The 21,400-nt window shown below is 39.0% G+C and overlaps 1 protein-coding gene across 1 annotated transcript in view; it reads right to left on the reverse strand.

Annotated features, from left to right (window-relative positions):
* The window catches only part of SNX25 (sorting nexin 25), an 80,933-nt gene that overhangs the window by 8,103 nt on the left and 51,430 nt on the right, over positions 1–21,400 (reverse strand). Inside the window, exons 8-14 of the mRNA XM_058023849.1 lie at positions 15,280–15,411; positions 13,167–13,442; positions 9,383–9,541; positions 7,256–7,387; positions 2,361–2,501; positions 1,689–1,802; positions 989–1,153 (exon numbers count right to left, since the gene is read on the reverse strand). Of these exons, the coding sequence (XP_057879832.1) occupies positions 989–1,153; positions 1,689–1,802; positions 2,361–2,501; positions 7,256–7,387; positions 9,383–9,541; positions 13,167–13,442; positions 15,280–15,411 (1,119 nt within the window). The remainder of the gene's footprint in view (positions 1–988; positions 1,154–1,688; positions 1,803–2,360; positions 2,502–7,255; positions 7,388–9,382; positions 9,542–13,166; positions 13,443–15,279; positions 15,412–21,400) is intronic.

Here is a 21,400-nt window from a genome sequence, read left to right on the forward strand (position 1 = left end):
GAAAGCACTTTGGATTGTATAACTCCAGTACTTCTATCAAAGTAAAACTAGTTTCTCAAACTTCCTTTATATTTATTACTCTGAAATGAGGCACACGCATTCAGCATCTAGATGCAAACACAGCACTCTTTTGCAAGGTACGTATATAGGATTTTCTTATTTCTGAGATGCAAGAGCACCTTTCTCCCTATAAAAGCCTAGAAGTATACATGCTCCCCAATCTCAAATTGTCCTGCATAAGACCCATCCGCTCCAGACAACTACAGCATGTCAGAAATTAACTGTTTTAAATGAATTTTGTATAACATGTAACTAAAAGGGGGAATATAAACATCTCCTTGAATGTTGCATTATCTGAACATGAACAACACAGAACAGAGTGCCATGGATTATGGTCAATTTAGTTAATGAGCTATTTTGGTCACTAATTTATTATTCATTGGATTTTGATAAACAATGGGGTTTTATGGCTTAATAACAAATTCTCCATCTGGTTTGCCTACATAGACTCCTGCCTGCACTTGCAAATTCCCTCAGTAAGCCTGTACTATTTGCCAACAGTTTTTTGTCAAAACTAGCTCTGCTTATGAACTTGTCCTGAAATTAGGGATACACAGCTGTTCTTTCTTGCCAAGAGAATATTCCCAAGTGTATTTTTACCTGCCAAAACCTCTCTGAAATACGCATGTCCAGAACTCAAAAAGTGGAAAATTCTGCTGTAAAAAAATAAACAATCCCACATGAACTGCAATTTGTTTATTTGTGATAGCTTACACATTTGCCTATATGCATGTACCAAAAGGCAGGAAACCTGTTTTATTAATAAACATCTTTTAAATTCATAGGTGGCTCTTTCTTCTCTTTGTTCACTTACAGTAAATTACAAACGACCTTTGGAAATATTGCCTGCCACTCAAATACTAATGACTCTCGCTGCTTACTTAGGGTAAGTAATTAAATTTGGGAAGATTACTTTTCTACCACTTACCTCCTGATGAGAAAACAAATCACCAGGAAGTCGTTCTAGAAATGAGGAGAGTGAAAACGATGACTTCTTGCCTTGCACATCAATAACTTTGAGGTGCTCTGGGGAGGGGCTCAGGAAGGCATAAAGTGCTTCACTCTGGCAGAGTCTTTCATCAGAGAGTAATTTCTATGAAACAAAAATAATGACACATCACAACACAGCAACACATCAATTAAATATTTCTTGTTAAGGAATAAGATGTATTGAGGCATCCAATAAAACTGATTAAATTGCAGCTCAGAGGTAGTGTGAGAAAAAAATCCCTTTCTCACAAAGATACTTTAAGAAACTATTTCTAAAGAACTGGAACTAGTAAGAATAAAGCTTTTAGTCTTACAACCTTCTTGTTTTATAACAATTTCTCACGTGTAAGGAATTTGTTGTGAATGTTGTCAATGAAGGAGTTTTAGCTGAAAGTGGCAATTAAAGGATTCATTATGATTCTTCAATTAATTGAAGTTTAAATTAATTTACTACTAGAGGAATGGTTACTATCAGTCAAACTCATCTCAACTTTGACTTTTATACAACTTTGACATTTATAGTGTCAAATTTTACATTTGACCTATTTGTTCTAGGCTCTTTCTTTAGGCAATAGAGAGGCAGCAGCCTCTCAATTCTCCTGTTTAGATATCTGTCGGTTTTGTCCTTATTTTCTTACCTGTAGAAAGTTATTAAGCTGGTTTTTGGATTTCTCCATGAATTTCTGGTCTACAGATTTGAAGGGCAGCTTGCTGAGAGAAGGCAACTGAACTTTCTTTAATGATGGAAAACACTGTGTAGGAGAAAGGAGAGCTCAGTTAAGATGCATGCAGAGAAAAAGACAGGTAGTTCAGAATGGAAATGAAGAGACTCCTTTTTGCTCTCATCTCACTTCCACACCCCTCTCAAGAAAACACCTTCCCTTTACCACTATGGGCTGACACATCTGAACCCTTCCCCTTTACAGCACCATTATCTATTCCTTATCAGACACAAAGGTTAAAGCACTGTGAAAAAAATCCCAACCTCCTCTCTCCCCAAAAACTGTCATTTCTACTACTTCCTCAGAAGCCAGACATAAAACCTCACTCTTATAGCAGGCTCTTGTATGACAGTGCAGAGCATATACCATTTTGAAATGGGATTAGTCCAGTAAAACATTATTAAGGGGAAAAAATTAAAAACAAGTTTTATAATCATTTGTCAGAGACCAGAAATATGCAGATAGAAATCTAGTTCTAAAGGGCTAAAAGCCAAAAGGCTGGCATTAAAACTGGAAGCATTAAATTGTTATCCTTCTGACAAATTTTGTCAGTTTGTATCTTTTCCCTCCCGTAGCCAGGATTCATACCTCGCTGAGTTTGCGGTGTAGGTTCTGAAACTCATTGAGCTTCCTGGGAACAGTCCAGTTCTTAGTTTCAGCTCCACCAACTTCTTGTAAACTCACCATGACAGAGTAACAGGGCACTTGTTCTCCATTCTCTTCTAAAACCTTGTGGGGGAAATAAAAACAGATAAGGTAATATCTGTTGAAAGTAAAGGGTGGAACATTTAACTGAGAACACAGGAACATCTCAACAGTGAACAGGTGACTGGCTTACAAACTCAGTCATCAGTCCCACACTTCTCTCAAGATCTGAAGGCTACATATGGAGCAATTCCCTTAATGAAGTAACATCACCCAAAGTGCTGTACCAGCCCCGAACCAGCCCTGCAGCTAACCACTATCACACCTTACCTTCAGTTTGCAATGCTGTCCACCAGCAGCCACATCTCCCTGACACGTCCTCTTCAAACAGCTGAGTGTATTATTTTGGTTTTTAAGGTACCTACCCTGTAGCTTTGTGATTGCTGATCAATGCTCCATCTCTCCTATCTTCATTTACCTGAGTGTTCTTCCTTCATTTCCCTCCCTCCCAGTGCTTCTGCTGAGGCTCACCCAGCTCTGCAGCTGGGTCTGGCAGCAGCTGCTGCTGTTATGGAGGGATTTCTCTGCTCACTTGAGCTGTTCTCCTTGCACAGTTTGTAGTATCCATGCACTATTTCTGAGGAACTCAAAATTTTACAAAAATACTGATAAATCCAAAGACAGTCCTCAGGCAGAAGAAGGAGAAGCAATTAACCACATTGTGCAAGTGGGAAAACTACAGCAATGTTAAATAACTTTTCTTGAGATTAGAGCAGCAGTGTGACCACATTGTTTCTTAATTTAATATAAGAATTGGCATAAGAATTTCATCCTTATGTCCTATTGGTAGCAAATTTTTTACTTATTTTGAGGAGACACCCAGATTGATTATGAAATACAAATAACAGAAATGCATAAAATATTTCACTCTACAATGCTTGTGTCTTTATATACATGCAAATAATGATAAGGTAATTATAAAATATCACTCCCAGTCTTTTTGAGCAAAGTTATAACCTTAAAGCTTTAAAAAAAAGAATATTTAACGAATCTAATTAGAATAAGAATAAATGTTAAAATTCATATAATTATGACACCTTTTCTGAGAAGCCTGTAGAGACAACACAATGCTGTGGATGAGTAATTTGACAAGCACCTACATCACCCTTGTAAAAGCCATGTGGCTGAAATGTACCTTCATATTTTTAAGCTATTCAGAGCTGTACATTGATAATATTCCCTGTGATGCATTCCTCATAAAGCTGCACAAGGACCACTGGGAAGCCAATCTGAAGCTCAGATTTCACAAATCTCTGTCCAAAAGCTGCAGCAGCACTCAGACAGAATACAAAGCACCAGCCTGAATGCCTGCAAATGTGCCTGGTTCTCAGTGCAGCCATTTGGAGAAGTGCCCATCTCCTGCCAGACTGCTGCAGAAATAGATGCTTGAACAGCCTCCAAGGTGCAGGTCAGAGAGACATGGTGCAGAACAGCTGGGATTGTCTGGGACAGTCCCTGCCCTGCCCACCCTGAGCTACACTGGATCAGAGTTTGCAGGTGACCCACAAACACCTCCTGGCTGTCACTTTTCCGCACTGGGAGATGAGTGCTGAAATTGCTGATTGGAGTCATGCCTATGATTTTCCATGCTAAATTTGTTCCCAGGGCAGGAGTTTGCATGTGTAAGGTCAGCTGAACTGTAATTGTCAGGAGAGAGCACAGACCCTCTGAAAGCACATTTTCAAAATGGGAGGACTTAGTACTCCTGCTTCAAGCTGTGTGCAGAATCCTCTAAATTCCAATTACCAGATGTAGACACATTACAGCTTCTTTTTTTTCCAAGTACCCTCAAATAAATACTGAAAACTTTCAGGATCTTTTTAGGAATGCCAATTTTTTTTATCAACTTAGGTGCTTGTGAATTTGTTTCTCCAGATTAATGAATAAACTGGAAAACAGAAAAATTGAATGTTAGGAGGTCTTCTAAACCAGGAGATCTCGTCCTCTGCTGTTAGCAGGCACCACCTCATACAATTGCTATCAGCCATTAGTTCAAACTACAGAGCCATATTCCTCTGATTCTCCCTTTTGCTAAGTTAAGCAAATGAAGTTTGAAAGTGCTTTCAGAACCACTTCTCACGGGAGAAGTTCCTCGTTCAAATCCCCCCTTCCCAAGGGACACGGCCCAGCACCTGCAATGGACTGTAACACTTCCTCATCCTGAGTGGAAACTCCTTCCTAATGTGTCCAGGGGTTGCATTTACCCTTGACAGACCTGCAGCCTGCTCAAGACGAGCTGCACATCTGCCAAGCCACCAGCATCTCCCCTGTTTCCAGCCAAGAGGCGCTCAGGGGGTCAGAGCTGAAGCCCAGAGCTCCTGCAGAACACAAACCTTGCATGCCACACCATGAGACTGCACTTCCAATGCTCCTGCCCAAAAAACCATCTGGCTTTTCCCCAACCTTCCTAACTCTGTTTCAGGTGCTGTCTGTGCAGTGCTGAGTACTGGGGGAAAATCACTTCCCATTTCTGGTACGGGCCAGGCTGCATTTGGTCTCCTTGACCACCCGGGCACGCTCCTGGCTCATGTTCAGACAGCTGTCAACCAGCAGCCCCAAGTTCCTGCCCACTGAGCAGCTTTTCAGCCACCCCTTGTGCAGGTGTGTAGTGTGGTAACCACAAGAAACCTGCAATTTGTTCACCTTATTCGGATCTACAAACTCAATTCCTTCTGAAAGCAATAGAGTTTTTAAAAGATGTTATGCTCTGAAACAGTCATTCTTTGGACAAGGAAGACAGAATGTCTGTTAAAACATTAAATGATACAAGGCCAAAACAATTAAAGCAAGCAGATCAAGTTAGATAATTTAGCTCTAAGTTACATACCTGTAATGAGGTATGTAATTACGGAATTACACAAGTTGTTAGCATAGGTCCCTCATTCTGCATCTTCCTATTGTATTTTTCAACCTCTATCAGCCACTGAGTCTCTTTCAACACTGAGTCTCTTTCAAAAATATGAGCTACCAAAAGACACCTAGAGATCGTATTATTTACACTGATTTATATATATATATAGTTCACACACAGACTTAGTATATTTTAATTACTCAAAACTACAAAGACTGAAATATTCAAGCTAAGAGATTACAAACAAGAGTGTGGACATGGACTTAAGTAATTTTTTTCTTTTGTGCATTCTCTGTTAACTGATTTAGTAGATCAGTTTAAAAGCTAAATGGCTGGCCATTACACTTTCAGCTCAAGATCTATAGCAAAAATTACTTTTACTAAAGTTTTCTGCTAAACAACAGGGCCAAGATTTTCTCTCTCTAAAATCACAGAGCTATATTCTAGGATTGGCAACAATATATTTTGCAGATAGAAAGACTATGTCATCTACTCATGCCCCCTGAAACCATCAACTGCAGCTGGAATATTCCCAAGAAATTAATTGCCATAGATAACTACAACACCCATGTTTTCTCCAGCCTACCCTTTGAAGCATGGAGCTGCAAATAGCACAATTTATGCAAGCCTATATTTAATTTCCTAATCCAGTACTACTCATAAGTTATAGCTAAGGCAGCAAGCAATTAAAAGCCTTTTCTAAACTTCTCTCTAATTTAGCCAAAGCACCTTCTCCTCTGGTAGAGAGGCACTGGACAGTTGTATATGGTTACATAAATATAAATATGATATATAAATATGTGTATGGTATGTTATATAAATATGTATGTTTGTGCAGAAAGCTGCCGTTCTGCACCCAGAGTTTACCAGATTTTAACACCAGGTTTCAAAAGCTACAAATAACTCTTAAGAAGACAACTTAAGAACTTTTCAGTTCTCAAATGTGCCACCTGCAAACAGCATTAAAACAAAAACAAATCCAGATGTTTACACATGGAGAATTTGGTTTTAAAACTGGCACCTCACATTTTTTGACCTGTTGGATTTATTTCTTTCACAATGACTTTAACAGTTGACAGACCTATCACTGGCTTGCAAGAGCTTAAGACACAACCAAATAAACTCCACAGCACATAATTTTTTGCTCCAACAAAGAGTTACCTCAAGAAAACTATTTGTATTTTTTTCAGGAACATTTTCTTAGTGGCACACAAAGGGAAGGCAGTAGAGACCCAATTAATCTTTAGATCTTTGTAGTGATACTTTTAAGAAGATTACTTATGTATGTCAGCCTACACTTACTAAATATCCAGCATTCACTGAGTTCCTTTCATGGTAAGTGTTACTAGAGAGCCAGAAGATGGTAATACTTTCTGTTTTCATCACATTTTTTGGCATGGATTCTACAATTGTCTGCCTATGCCCAAATGGAACAGCAAAACAAGATCAAAAAAGAGTAACAATTTCTTCAACTTACAGATATAAAGCACTTTCTTTCCAGGCATTCAAGCCCCTTGAAACTGTACAGCCATTAAATACAAAACCCAAAAAGTATAAGCACTGCATCTTTGAGACACAGCAGAGACACAACTGCACCCAAGTGCAATAGCATGGTAATATAGGAAGACACAGTTCTTATGAAAAACAGTGCCCCTAAGATAGCAAATTACTGTATCCAGTGCCAAAACTCGTTTATGTACATGCAGGTAATTTTTATAACTCCATTACAACAGTGTCTGAGGAATAGAAACTGTGAATGCATCACAGAAGCCACTGGGAAACAGAAAAGGAGCTCAGAAGATGTCAGGGTTCTTTCCCCCACAAGCAAATTTTAAGTATAAGGAAAGCATCTACACATTTTTCTTCTGCTTTTCATTCAAGTTTGAATAGACCCAGCAGGTCAAAAGGCAGAAAAAAAATGCCCTACCTCTCCTGAGACAATGAAGGCTTTCCACATGCCAAGATTCTCACACCACCAGTCTGTTCTTGCAATGTGCAGCTGAAGGTCACTGTGCTCTCTCTCCATCAGAGTAATTTCATCCTTCAGCTTAGAAACAATCTGCAGAGAAAAGTTTATTCATTACAATTGGTAGGGAAAAGCTTGTGCAGCACACAAGATTTATGTCTTTAGGGACACCGTTCTGAAAGGAGAAAAGGTACAAAAGCACGGGGAGAACAATTTCTGTGGATTAAAAAAAATAAATTACAAGTGAGAAAATCGATGATGTCTCAAACTTGTAGAGCACACAGCAATCTTAAAGGTCAACCCTCACATTAAAATAAAAAAAAAAAACAAGTTAGAAATACAACTACTATCCCACTACCGGCATAAAAGACACTTGAGATAGGATTATATATTACACACAGTATGTTTTATAAGAATTTGAAATTGCCATTAATGAAATATACCTTACTGAAGGCATCTTTATCATTTTCAGGTACACATCATGTGACTGAAGAACCTGGGAATAGATTTCATTTCTAGGAATTTAGCTAAGTTAGAAATCACTCAAAGTTATCACTTATTTCATTCTAGTTTTGAGAAGGCAATGATTTGTTATTGTGGAAAGCACAAAAAGTAGCCAAACATCCTGCCAGGAGACAGTATAACAAGAGAAGGTGGAAATATACATAAGATGTGACATTAGAAACACAGCAAAAGCAAATTACATTTTTCCATTTTTAAATATGATATACCACTTAGCCAAATTTATCAGTTCAATCACTTGTCACAAGTAGTGCATTCTACAGAGCTACAGGAATTCTGTCTTGTTCAGAATTTTTGTCTCATGTCAGATGTAAAATATGTATGGGACAGCTATATAACAATTTTCTAGCAAATACCTCGCCTTCAGAATAACTTTATATTTTATTTGCTATCAATGCTGAGGCTTCTCTACAATCACCTTACATTCACTCCAGCAGCATCCAGAACATTCAATAAATACAGAACAACTGGTAAGATTTTATCATAAATAAACAGCTGTTACATTTACAAACTGAATACTGAGACGTTACAATAATACTGGATCCATTTTACTGTTCTGTTTCAGAGACGTAGCTATTTTCCAAGCCCATTTTAGAAACAAAACATACAGGGAAAAACCCACAACTTCAGTAGGGGTGCAATCCCTGCCTCCCCAAAAGCCTAAGCAGAGAAAGAATACAGCTGTTATGGTTTCAAGAATGCAAAAGGAACATAGAATATTCATGTGAATGGAACGCTATATAAAGGTTTAGCTACAGAGAATCATAGAAGGGGTTGGGTTGGAAGGGGGACACCCCAGAACAGCTGCAAGCATTTTCAGTTGTCTGCAGTACCCTCTGGCAGAAGGAAGACGTGGCAGGGACAGAGGCAATGAAGCCAGCCAGGGTGGCACAAACTCTGGTGCCCACACCTTTCTCCTGGAGGTGGCCATGCCCAGAGCTGGGGCGTCAACTCCTATTCAGACAAGCACCTCACACTCACCCTGAGTGCAGGAAAAATGTATAAAGAAGCCAGCCAGGTTCAGAGCAGTGACTAATGCCCAGCTACATTTTTGCCATCGCTAGCAGCGGGATTTTAGGAAAACACCTTGGCTCCTTGCTCATCTTACCCACCATCTACCATCTGCAGCCAAATCCCATTTCAGCTGACAAGACAGGCCCAACTGCACCTGAACAACAGGCCTGCAAAATCAACACAAGTAAGTTGGCCCAAGCCATGTGCAAGCCCCTTGCTTCTCCTGAGTATATTCTCAGATTAGTTACTTGTTTCACTTTGCAAAGACAAAAGGCTGTTTTTCGTTTGCCCTAGTCCAGAGGTTAAAGTTTCATATCACTCCGAATTCTCCCTATATATCACATTCACAAGTTTATTCCCCATATATAAAAGCCATTGTAACTAAACAATTAAAACTAAGTTCTGATTTCACCTTCTGTTTTACAAGTTGACTGAAATAACCATCTGACCCATCCAAAAAAAAAGTGACATCTGGATATTACACAAGCTTACACTTACCCAAAAAAAAAAATCAAATCAAAGAAAAGAACTGAAGACACTAAAGTTTCGTACCTTTTTGTCGGGTTTTGGTGAATTACAAATGGAATTTAGAGCCTGTTTCTTATACTCAAGCTTGTCATTTAGCTGGCGAAGTTTATTTACAGCATAACTGGCCTGTTCATTAATTCTTGTGCTGCATTCTTCAGTAGCTTCTTCACAACAACCTTGGCTCTAGGAATAGAGGGTGGGGGTAATTGCTACATTAATATAAGAAAAGAGACAGTTATTCACAGAATGACAGAATGGTTTCAGCTGGAAGGGACCTTAAAGATCACACAGTTCTGATCTCACTGCCATTGGCATAAACACTTTCCACTAGACCAGACTGGTCAGAGCCCATCCAGCCTGGCCTTGAACACTGCCAGGGATGGGGCAGGAGGTGAGTTATTGTTTGCTTCTTGATATAGATGAAAATGTAGGTAATAACAGATATTCCAGCCTTCAGATCCAACATGAAATGTCAGACTGTTGTAAAAAGCCAAACCAAAACCAAACACCCCAACAGACAAAACCTCATTACCACTTCTAGAATGGTTCCTTGTCAACTCACAGCAACAGTGTAAAAACGACCTTCAAGCTAAGGCTTTAGTGTTAATGAGAGGTAGAGTTAAAGTTTGTTTAAAAAGCAAAAACAGCTTAGTAGTCATGATGAATATTCAGAGCCAGATAGAAAAGTAAATACTTAGCACTGAGCTGAAAGGTAATGAGGATGGGGCAGCAGGGAATAAAACAAAAAAAAATTCCGTATTTCTAACAAACAGACCTGCCTCCCACAAAACTTCACAAAACAGATTTGTCATCCTGCACAACAATTTAAACCAAGTCCTTTAGCTTTCTACACAGATTTTACTGCTGTTTTTAGAAGTGTTAATAAAAATGTGTTAAAAGCACATATGCCTTACCCTAAATTCATAAATCATTTTCATATATTCATTCAGACAAACCAATAGCTTTTTCCATCTTGTGTACTACAGGCTGCAAAAAAATAGAAAACTTCACACCTTTCAGTGACATTTTCCTTAATATCTTCTGACATATAGCTCAACCTCCCCCTTCTTACTGTACTTCCCCAAATAGACATGAAGACCTTGAGATCTAGCAAGCAGCACTCAGCTTTTACTGCTGCTATGTTCAAAGATCTTTGAGGTCTGTTTGTGACTGAGTATATCTAAATTTGTCTGTGGGAAGCTGAGTCTATTCTCTTGAAGAGGGGTTCTATGTTATTTAATGATATTCCAATTAAGTAAACTGTATCCTTATATCATAAAGAAAAAGTTAACAGAAGAAACTCTCATTCTCTTGTAAATTCTGTGAGTTTTAGAGGAGACAATCCTGTTGTAAATTCCATCTTTTATCTTATTTAAGAAAATCTGAGAAGAGATAACAACAGCAACAATAACTAATCTCCTTAGCATCATTCTCGAACATAATGCAAAAGTCAGGAGTTCTAGGTTGAGAAATCCATGCCCTTTTCTAGCTCTGCATTTGCCTGCTCTGTGGCTAAGTAAAAAACCCATCAGCTCCATGCCCTGTCCTTTCTTCTCTCTATTCTGCATGGGCTATGAACTCCTAGGGTCAGAAACTTGTCTCCAAGCATGAGCACAGACCTCAGCTCAGAATGTTGTCTTCTGGCACTACAATAACACAAATAATAACAATTAACAATATTGGGTGTTATTTAAAATGCTAATGTAAAGAACCATAAAAAAAACCCCAAACCTTACACTTGTGGGGAAGCACAGAGGTAAAGAATGAATCAAAAATGCTATTTTCAACACAGAAGAATTAGAAGACTTTTTATAGGAAGTTCAATGCTAGCAATCAAAGAATTGAAATTAAATTAGAAATCAGTGAGGCTGTGCATTGAGTGCATGAGATGGCTTTTATCTATTCAGCTACAGCAGTGCATGAGATGCATGAGATGGCTTTTATCTACTCAGCTATAGCAGTAAAATTTATAGAAAATGAACACAGGTGATGCCCGCAGTGCCCCAGGAAGTGAGGACGTAGACCCAAAACCCAAACTAAACAAAACCAATCTGCATTTCCTAACAATATGTACCCCTTCGGAAACATCCAATATCTCAGCTGTCATTTCCAATATATGGGGAGAAAAAAACCCACAAACTTATTAGCCAGTACTGCATTTTCACCAAAATTTGAAAGAACACGGGAAGTTTCAGAAAGACTTATAATTTGCTTTCACCTCAAAAACCCTGAAGCATGGCACAGCACCATAAGAACTGCTCTATTCAAGAGATACTCAAGCAGTATATACAACTTCATACTTAATTAGTTGTTAGATTTTTTTTTTAACTGTTTTGAATGTTATCAGCAGACTTGGCAATATATTAGTCTTTAAGGCTTCACAGCTTACACAGACTTCATATCTGGTCCACGCATATCCAAGGACTCAAAGGAAGGACAGATGACGCTGATGTCAAAAATCAAACTTTTTGGCAGCTAAAGTAGATGTTATCAGTACAGCTAGCCCTAAAGTATTGTGCCAGTTTCCTCAGAGAAATCATTATCTGTGTAAGACTTTGAATAAATCATATGAAGAAATTAGAAAGCACAGCACTTAATGCTTCAAGAAGCTCTGAACAAAACTGTTCAGAGCCATTGTGCAAAGCCAAGAACACAAAGCCTTTGAAGTACCTGCCACTCTCAACACAGAGCTGAGTTAGCAGTGAGAAAACTGGAAAACACATCTTGAATGTTTTATCAAGGAAAAGAATACAGGGGAAAGCAAACATTGAAAAGATTCATCAAGCTCTAAAAGCACATATTGCAAGTAATTTACTTACAACTATTCATCTCTGCAGATTTGCTGATACACAAACTACAAAGACTAGAACACCTCACCTACAGAAATTAAAGTCATTTTAAGGAGTAAATACAAAAGCCTCAGGTTCTGGGAAAATTGTTTCTAAATAGCAGAATGTAGATCAGCACTTTTGGACTTATTTATTTAGACCTGGTTTTGGACAAACTGTTACATTTCATTGAGTTTTGAGCAAGTTCACTGTAAAACGAAGGCATGCATGCTGATCTGAAGCAGCAGCCTGACTGAAAGAGGCACTCAGTACTCTGAGACATGCTCTTGTCAAACTGTTCTTGGATAAACACAACACACAAGTTCCCCTGACATGACTGGCTGAGACAGCCCAAGGAAAAAACCTGCCCTAAGAAGAGCTGCCATTGGCTTACTGCTTTTGGCATTTAGAATGCTCTGTTTCAGTGCTTAGAGTTCTTGTGCCAGATTTATCTTCCAACACGGTCTATTAATTTATTCAATTAATCAATAAAAACCACTAAGGTTATATTTTACATTACTTTTTCTTCTCTTTTGTGCAATTTTAATACCTATTTAGTACCTAGGAAATGCATGGAAGACAGGGACAGTGTCTGGGCAGAAACCTACCAATGTTTCAGTGAGAATTTTTTCACTCAAAAGCAGAGCAGCTGAGCTTATACAAAGTGTGTTTTGCATTCTCTGTTTCTAAGGAGCATAATGAAAGATGTGAAATACAGAAGGCTTAGGAATCTGAACTATCTACTCCAACTAAATTAAAATTTAAGTAGTCTGTCATTTTGTACCATTTTATTTGAAAGCATGTAAACAAAAAGTTTTATCAGATGAAACTACAAGAGTGATGATATTTATAAATAAATTAGTAAAATAAAGAAGGGTAGTCCAAAGCTGAAGGACAGAAGATGCTACTACATTCTTTTCTCAGGACAGCCTCTCAGATCACTTTAAATAACAGTGAAAGAAATTGTCTGTGTGACTCACCACTTCATCTTTGTCCTCAGGAGTTAGCTGAGCAGAACTTCTTTCTTCCTCCTGCTTGACTGATCTCTCATATAAATCACTGACAATGAATGAGGGGTAGTATCTGTCCTTTAGAGTTTCATAAACATCTGCCTGAATTCTGTAGAATACTTCAATGCCTTTATTTCCCACAAGACTTTGCTGTATTTCCTTATAAAGGGATTTTTCCACAGGTATTTCTCTGCTTTCCACAAAAAAATTCTGGTAAATTTCACTCACCAGTTGAGGTATTTCAGCCTAGGAAGCAAGGGAGAGGGAGGGAGAAAAGCATAATGAAAAGATACTGAAAATATCAAGATGACTCAGGACCCAGGTGCACAATTTGAAGCATAATCAAGCTAATTTCCCATCCAAATGTATGAGAAGACATCTGTAAACCTCTTACTGAGCCCAAGCATGCTGCCTGCCTGTGCACCTCTGCTGAGCAATCCATTTTACAAGTTAAGTATGGATGCTTGTTAAGTGAAGGAACAGCTGTGCCCTACAATTGCCAGAGCTTCCACACCCACTCTTTTAAATCCATGTTCCAAAAGCTGGCATTAAAAGGAAGAAAAGTGCTAGAGCAACAGTGTGGTCACCATTTTATATTCAGATGGGAAAGCTCAGCTGGATCAGCTCTCCCGTCTTCTGCTGAATAGAATCAATTCACTTTACACATCATTATAATTCATTTGCAGAGGAAAAGAGGAAAAAAATGCAAGAGGAAAAAAAGCACAATTGAAGAGACATTTACCAGGACAGGAGGCTGGGTATTTTTACTGAGCACAGTAAAGTGCACAGGATTGAACTTTGCATTAATGAACAGGAAAGAGAGAAAGTAATGCAGCAGAGATCAGCTCCCTAAATTACCATCTCCCTAAACTGGACAGAATTAAAAAGGGTTTATCCACTCCCTCAGAATGGCACAGTGCTCTTACCTGCCTCATCTGACAACACCACAGCCACACGGCTGCAGGGCACTACCTCTGTGCAAGCTGCCCTGTAGTGGCAGATATATCCATTTCCATATGTACAGGCATGTTGTTTTGCTCAGTTGTGATTTTTTGTCCTCCTGTTCAGTCATTAAATGATTTATAGTACCTTTTCCAATCATGAGCAGTTTGCAAGTCAACACTGATTTACAGAGCTCTTCTCTTCTCTCTGACAAACCATTTTTATCAACACTCTCTAGCTTGAGTTGGTTGGTAGTAATTTTTTCAGCCTGTATTAATGGTTCACTACTCATACTCTTACAATTTATCTCTCTCTTTACAGGATGCTTTGTTTTCCAATTGATTGGAGTAAGAGCAATAAAATTACAGTGAACAAAAAGTTAACTGATAATCAATAATCAAATCTGTATTTCATGCTAGCATGAATCCTGAAGGTTTAATTGCTTCCCCCAGAAATCCACCACACTGGTGACAAACAGCAAATTTGTATTCTACAAATTCTTCCTCGGCACCATTGCTTGTTGCAACTTTAAGTGACATTCCCTATCTTTGTTTCAGGGTTCTAACTCCTACTTTATTTTAGCCAAAATTATGATATAGCATTGTTTCTTCTCTCTATCACTAGTGGGGCATTCCTGGAGAAACTTAGTTGCTACAGATTAGGGAGAGGTCTTTTAAAGCAACATCTCTCTTCCAAAAAGATTTTAAGAATGTATATACACATGATTTCATTATTTTGGATGGAATGGGCTGTCTGTAATTGGCAAGATGAGACACTTATGTACAGAGTATCCAAGTGCAACGTTCTTCTAGATTTCATGTGAATTAATACAAATAAGCCTGCATGTTTTACTGCATGTTTTTTCTCTGGTGGAGGGGGCTACTCCTTTTGCATATCAAGTATTCCTTTTAACAGATGTTGTTACACCAACCAGCAAGAAATTATCACAACAGCCCACAAATTTTAATTGCAATATTAACCTCAAATATTGACACGAAGCAGCTAAAAAAAACCCCAAATTGCTTAGAACCCATCCTATGCTATTGATACTTCAAAAACATGAAGACATTTCCTATCATCAAGACCACAACAAGCAGTGTCACCAATGTACAAAGCCATATAGGCTTGCAACTTCTTCCACCTTGTTAGCACTCTTGAGATTCTCCACAGACTCCCAGAAGCCAATCAAAGCCATCTTGTCCATCCTCTCCATGTAGATCCGGAAGTGCTCTCGGTATGAAGGATTGGCCAAAATCTCTTCAAACTGAAGAATCTGAAGAAGGGAAAACTAAGAATAAAAACTGGAAAAGTGCCTAATTCTAACTCCTTTCCTTACAGGGAAAATCTTTTCATCATGCATCCCACAAACATGTCCTAGATTCAACTACACAGACCTCCTACGGTAATAGTTTTGCTTCGTTAAAAAAAAAGAGTTTTAAGTACTTGGAAGATAAATTCATCTTTGCTTCTATCAGATAGTAAATACTCCACATCTTTCTAATCAGGATACATTTCAAAGGACTAAGATGGCATTTCAAGTCACTCATGAAATCCTATTGTCAAAAATTTAACTTCCCATGTTCCTGCAAAGCAGAGGAGCCTGAAAGCTAAATAATCTGTTCTTGTTTCAAACACTGGCAGTTTCCATACCACAGCCCACAGAGCTTTGAGATATATCTCAATTATTCCCAGAGACACAGAAAAAGATGTAATACCTTGTCTGCCAGGGCATTTGGTGCCCAGTTCCCACTGTTATTGAAAAGCATCTATCAGAAACACAGTCAGGAATGAGTATGTTCTGTGATATAGGAGTAAGGACTTTTCCTGAATGAGGAGGGTTTGCATCAGGCAGCAAAGGAAATGAAACACAGGCTTCCTGTACCCATGCAGATGCTGCAGCCATTGAGAAGTTGCATTAAAAAGCAATTATCACTTCCTTATCCTCTACTATTTTTGTGAATCCAGGCCTTTTCTTTGAGACAAACACCTGAAAACAAACGCTTCTCTGATAAAATGAACAAAACTTTCCATACTGAACAAAATTAATAACCTTGTTTTTCTCTGAAAAATAGGACCAAGTTTTTCCTATTTTCCAAAAATAGGACCATTTTTTGATGTTTCCTCATCAAAACCAAGCAACCTTTTCCCTCCAACCCTCCAGTCTTGCTCTTGCAGCTGAACCACTTTTCATATCACTTATTTAGTGCCATTACTTTTATCACCAGGAACCCAAATACACTACCCAGAGTAGTCTGAATTTCTTTGTTTCTCACAGGCACCAACCAACTCACACTTTTTCCTTTGAAAAGAAAGAAGGTCCTCAGGCACTAATGAGTCTTCCTATGACTTTGCATTTTATAGCAAAGTTTGTTTGGTATGGAGCAAGATGTGAACTCTGAGATTGAGGCATTAATAATTTCTCTAATATGGGTTTTCTTGTACCTAACAATAATGATACAATTCTAGTCAGCATCAGGATGCCTCCCTCTCTGGGAACATTGCTCCTTTTCCTAAATCTAGCACCTGTGAAACTCTGCAACCAAGTTATAGGTAGGAAAAACAGTTTCCTTGTCTCAAGCTACACATGAGGAAACCACATACACAATTATTGGCATAAAATCAGTGCCTTTAAAAAGCAAGCTAAATATGGTTCTTAAACAACTGCAGTCCCCTATGTTTTGTCTGAAACAGCTCCCCCAAATTTTGGGCAGCGTTTAAGCAAATTATATTTGTCTCATATGAAATGCTCATTTACATGTTTAAATTTCCCCTGTGAAAGTCATGCGCCATTCTTCTCTTTATCATCCCAATATCTTCTGGACATGACTTTATTCTTGGGTTTAAAACTATTCAGATATATGAATATCTGCCCTTAAAAGCTCACTCTATAAACCTCACTGAAAAGCAGAGAGTACCTTGTTCAAGCTCAGCTTAATACAGAAATGGTGATCAGGCTGTCAAACAGAACAACACAGACATGGCAATTTAAAGGCCAGTCTGTGATTTAGCCTCATTACTGTACATCATCATATTTTCTATTCAATCCTTCTACCAGGGACAATGATTTAAAATACAAGTGTAAGAGGGTCTTCCAGCCCCTCAAACAGACGTTTTCCCCATCTCAGGGACTGTCAGCTCTGTGAATAGCAGAGTTAATAAACCACAACATGGGGCATGTGCTGTCCCTTCTTGAGTGAGAGGTCACCCTGGTCTCCATGCTTCCATGACCCAAGCTATGCCACTCTGGCTGCCAGCAAGGAGGGGTAACCAGCAAACAAACCAACAAACAAACAAACAAACAAACCCCCCTCAGAAGTAACTGGGGCTAAGTGCTGCTGCAGGCAGCAAGGCAAGTGCAAACACCTCTCCCACCTAACAAAGGGCCCATTGCATCAGTGCCCCTCAGTAACCAAAGCAGTGGTGCCTAGCAACAGGGTTACACAAATCTCCTTATAGATAGCCTTGCAAGCTGAAACAAATAAATTAATGGCAGAAAAGCTTACTCCCTTGCAGAAATGAGACCTCTCAAATGTCTTCTTGATTTTTCTTTAAGTCAGGAGTATTCTGGAATCATTAAATATTACCAGGCCTGTACTGAAAGCGTTATGTTACAGCTGCAACGCCAACAATGACAGACACAAGAGGGCTTCAGTTTTGAGGTGAAAAATCATAAACGCGTATCTGCTGGTTTTGGGGGGGTAAAGTTAAACATTCTTAAGAGACTGGCAGGGGCTATGTTTTAGATTTGTGCTAAACACAAGGCTGATAACATAGAGATGCTTTTTTGATGCTAAGCAGAGCTTCCACAGAGCCAAGGCCTTTTCTGCTTTGGGTACTGCCACACTGCAGAGCAGACTGGGGCTGTGTGGGGCACTGGGAGCAGACACAGCCAGGACAGGTGACCCCAATTGCTCAGTGTGTGCAGGGGGGATGTTTGGAGTGATGGCTTTGTCCTCCCAAGTCACTGTTACATGTGATGGGCCCTGCTCTCCTGGGGATGGCTGAACACCTGCCTGCCCATGGGAAGCAGTGAATTCATTCCTTGTTTGGCTTTGTTTGTGTGTGTGGCTTTTGCTTTCCCTGTTGAACTGTCATTATCTCAGCCCATGAGTTTTCTGGGTTTTACCCTTCTCCCCAGTCCTGCTGGTGGAGCAGCGAGCTGCATGGGGCTTGGCTGCTCCAGGGGGAGAAACCACAACAGTCCTTTTTGGTACCCAACTGTTCTGTGGATCTTACTTCCTTTCACGATTTAAAGAAGTTCTGCAGTAATTTGTAATCCTCAGCAAAAGATCATTTTATGATTCAGTATCACCATGGATTAGAGCACAAAACTCTAAGCTGTGCTGGCACATAGGCAGGCATTAGGGCATTTGTACACACTCAAATCTAATATCCAGTTAGCAGATATAATCTCAGAATTATCAGCCTCCACAGCAACCCTTCAAATCCTGTTAACTCAAGAGCAGCTTCTGGGTTTGGAAAAACCAGAAGCTTTAGTGTTGCCACATCAATTCCCTGCTTCAATAAGAATGTAATATATATCACAGCTGGTCACAGACTGTGCCTAAGACTAGGAAAGGGTTAGGTTTTTCTATTTCTTTTTCTCAAGTGGGATGCTTTAACCAGCATCCCTAGCATGTGCCCGCAGAGGAGACTTGTCCCTGGCCCTACAGAGCAGAGACTTGTCTTGTTAAATCCCTAAAGACAGTCACAACTTCCCTCTGGACAGGAACAGAGAACTGCTAGGTAACTTAGGACTGCACAGGCACTAGGCACAGATTAGATGCATGGTACTGTATTTCTTTGCAACACACCAGATTCCCATTCACTACAACCACATTGACCTATAATGAATAGCCCAAATAAAGCTGGTAACAGCACTGCAGATGGTTGGGATGAACAGCATTTGGGTCACTAAAGGAAATTTTCTGCTGGGATAACAGCATACAGTCAGACTGCAGAACTGGTTGCTGCCTTGGATTTTTTCCTTTTTTTTATTGGTAGAAGCCAGGAATAAGTGAAATTTAAAAACCATAAATATCTTTTTCCAAGTTGTATTTTAAAAAACCCTTAACTAATGTTTCTTCCATATACTGACCAAAATTAAAGCCTATATTTATCTCGTTATGCTTTAAAAAGAAACAAGTCATCAAAGTCTCTCTGTCACAGCAATGTGAACTAAATGCAATGATTATATAAGTATTAGAAAGTACATACTAACCACATAAGGTACCTGACTACTTTACTGCACACACACTAATGTAAAAGCCCCTGCCTTGAGACTCACATGTTCACAAACATACTTCTGTCATAAGAAAACCCATCACCAGGCAAACAGGGGACAACAATTGAAGCTTGGTTTCTTAACATTCCCCAAATTCTGTACCATGATGTATCCTGACATAATATGATCTTACAATCTGAAGCTCAGAAATCACTGTGAAAATCTGCTAAGTCACCAGTTAAATCAACATCTATCCACAGATGCAGTGGAAGATGTTCTGCAGCAGTTTCACCTTAGTCCTCATCAGCTGAATTATGAAGACAAGCTCATTCCACCTCAAAATATACTCAGATGGTTTCCTTGCTATTTCACAGCTAGTTCAGGGTCAGATCCCCAGATCCCCTCCCAGAATCCATGATCCACAAAACAGCTCCACTAAGATGCTGTGACTCCATATGTCAAATCCCACAGATGAGGCAGGGTGGCTGCTATGCTCAGCACAACAGAGGGGAAAAAACCCCATTCACTGCATAAACACAGACAAAAAATTCAACTAATTACTGCAGTACTGTGCAGGCATAGTTCCTAGGAAAAAGGACTAAAACAGCACTGACTATAAAGACATGCTTTATATATTACACTTAGTCAAACTGCATTTTCTCCAAAAAAAAAAAAAAATCTAACACCGTGGGCAGAGTTTAAATCAGGATCAGAGGTAATGACAGAATTCAGATTCAGAGAATAGCTGTGGTTTATTTGTCTGTTTGCTTGCTTATAAGCATTTGATTAGAATTCACATATATAGGATTTCCCTAGAGAACCTGGATTCAGGAAAATTAGGTAAGTGAAACATGTACAAAATCAAATGAATAAAAATCACAAGACTACATAATCAAACAGAACACTGACAGCTTTTTCTTGACTGCAGTAGTAGGGAAGTAATGGCATTGCTGGTAAAAAGTCTTTTATGCATGTTCTGATTATGAGCTTATATATGGAGATGGATTATTTGGAGCTTTCTATAGGATGCATAAGTGAAATCAAAATACAAGTTTAATTCACTAGTCAGCTCTTTGTTCAACTAGTACCAAAAATTCCCCAAAGTTAATAATGCATTCCAGATTCTACACTACACTTATATAAAATATTAATTCAAAACACCATCAGTAAATATCCATTTCTGACCAATTTCATGCAAGTTGAAGAAAGGAAGGCCAACATGCAGTTTCTTCTGCAAAAGCTAGTTCTGCAATTCAGATGCTACCTTAACAGAAATGTTAGCACAACCATACTCTAATATCTAAGGGCCACAAGCTGCAACCTACTAATGTATCTTACCTACTAAATCCCAAACAATGCCTTTCCCTTTTGCTTAGAAAAGAGCCTGAGTGTTCAGTCAATACTGTCCAAATAGGAGGGGCCAACATCCAAAATAACACCAGCTGCCCTGAAATAAGTACCCAGACTGCAGCTACCACAGTGCTAGGAGAGGATAAGAAGGAGTAACAGTGAAGGAAAACTAATTCCTCAGATAAGCATGTTTTTGTGCTCAAAAGGGGACAGCATGGCCTCCACCTCTCAAACAGCTTCCCACAGTTTCTTTCCTGGCAATGGAGAATCAGGGACAAGAGAAGGGGGAAGCAGTTTTCCTATTTTCTATACTGACATGACATTAGAGGAGTTCTAGGGCTTCATCACAGAAACACCAAAAGCTTAGAAGTAAAACTGCCTCAGATCCCACTGTTTACACCATCACCACAACAAATGCTTCTGCAAGATGTCATTATTTCTATTAATAGTACCATTAACTCAATATTGAGCTGCTCATTGGTATATTTGCAGGATGTAACCCCAGGCCAGCAACTCCCACTAAAAAACCCTATTGGTTCATGAAACATGCAACATAAACTTCAGGAATTCCTTTAGTTTTAATTACAATATTATACTTTATTATATTCCTGACCAATCCCTGCCCCTATCAAGTGTACTTTCACTGCTGGACTCCAGTCTTGAACAATCTTATGTCCCATGTATCTAT

Source organism: Melospiza georgiana, chromosome 5, assembly GCF_028018845.1.
Source record: "Melospiza georgiana isolate bMelGeo1 chromosome 5, bMelGeo1.pri, whole genome shotgun sequence".
Taxonomy (NCBI): Eukaryota; Metazoa; Chordata; class Aves; order Passeriformes; family Passerellidae; genus Melospiza; species Melospiza georgiana.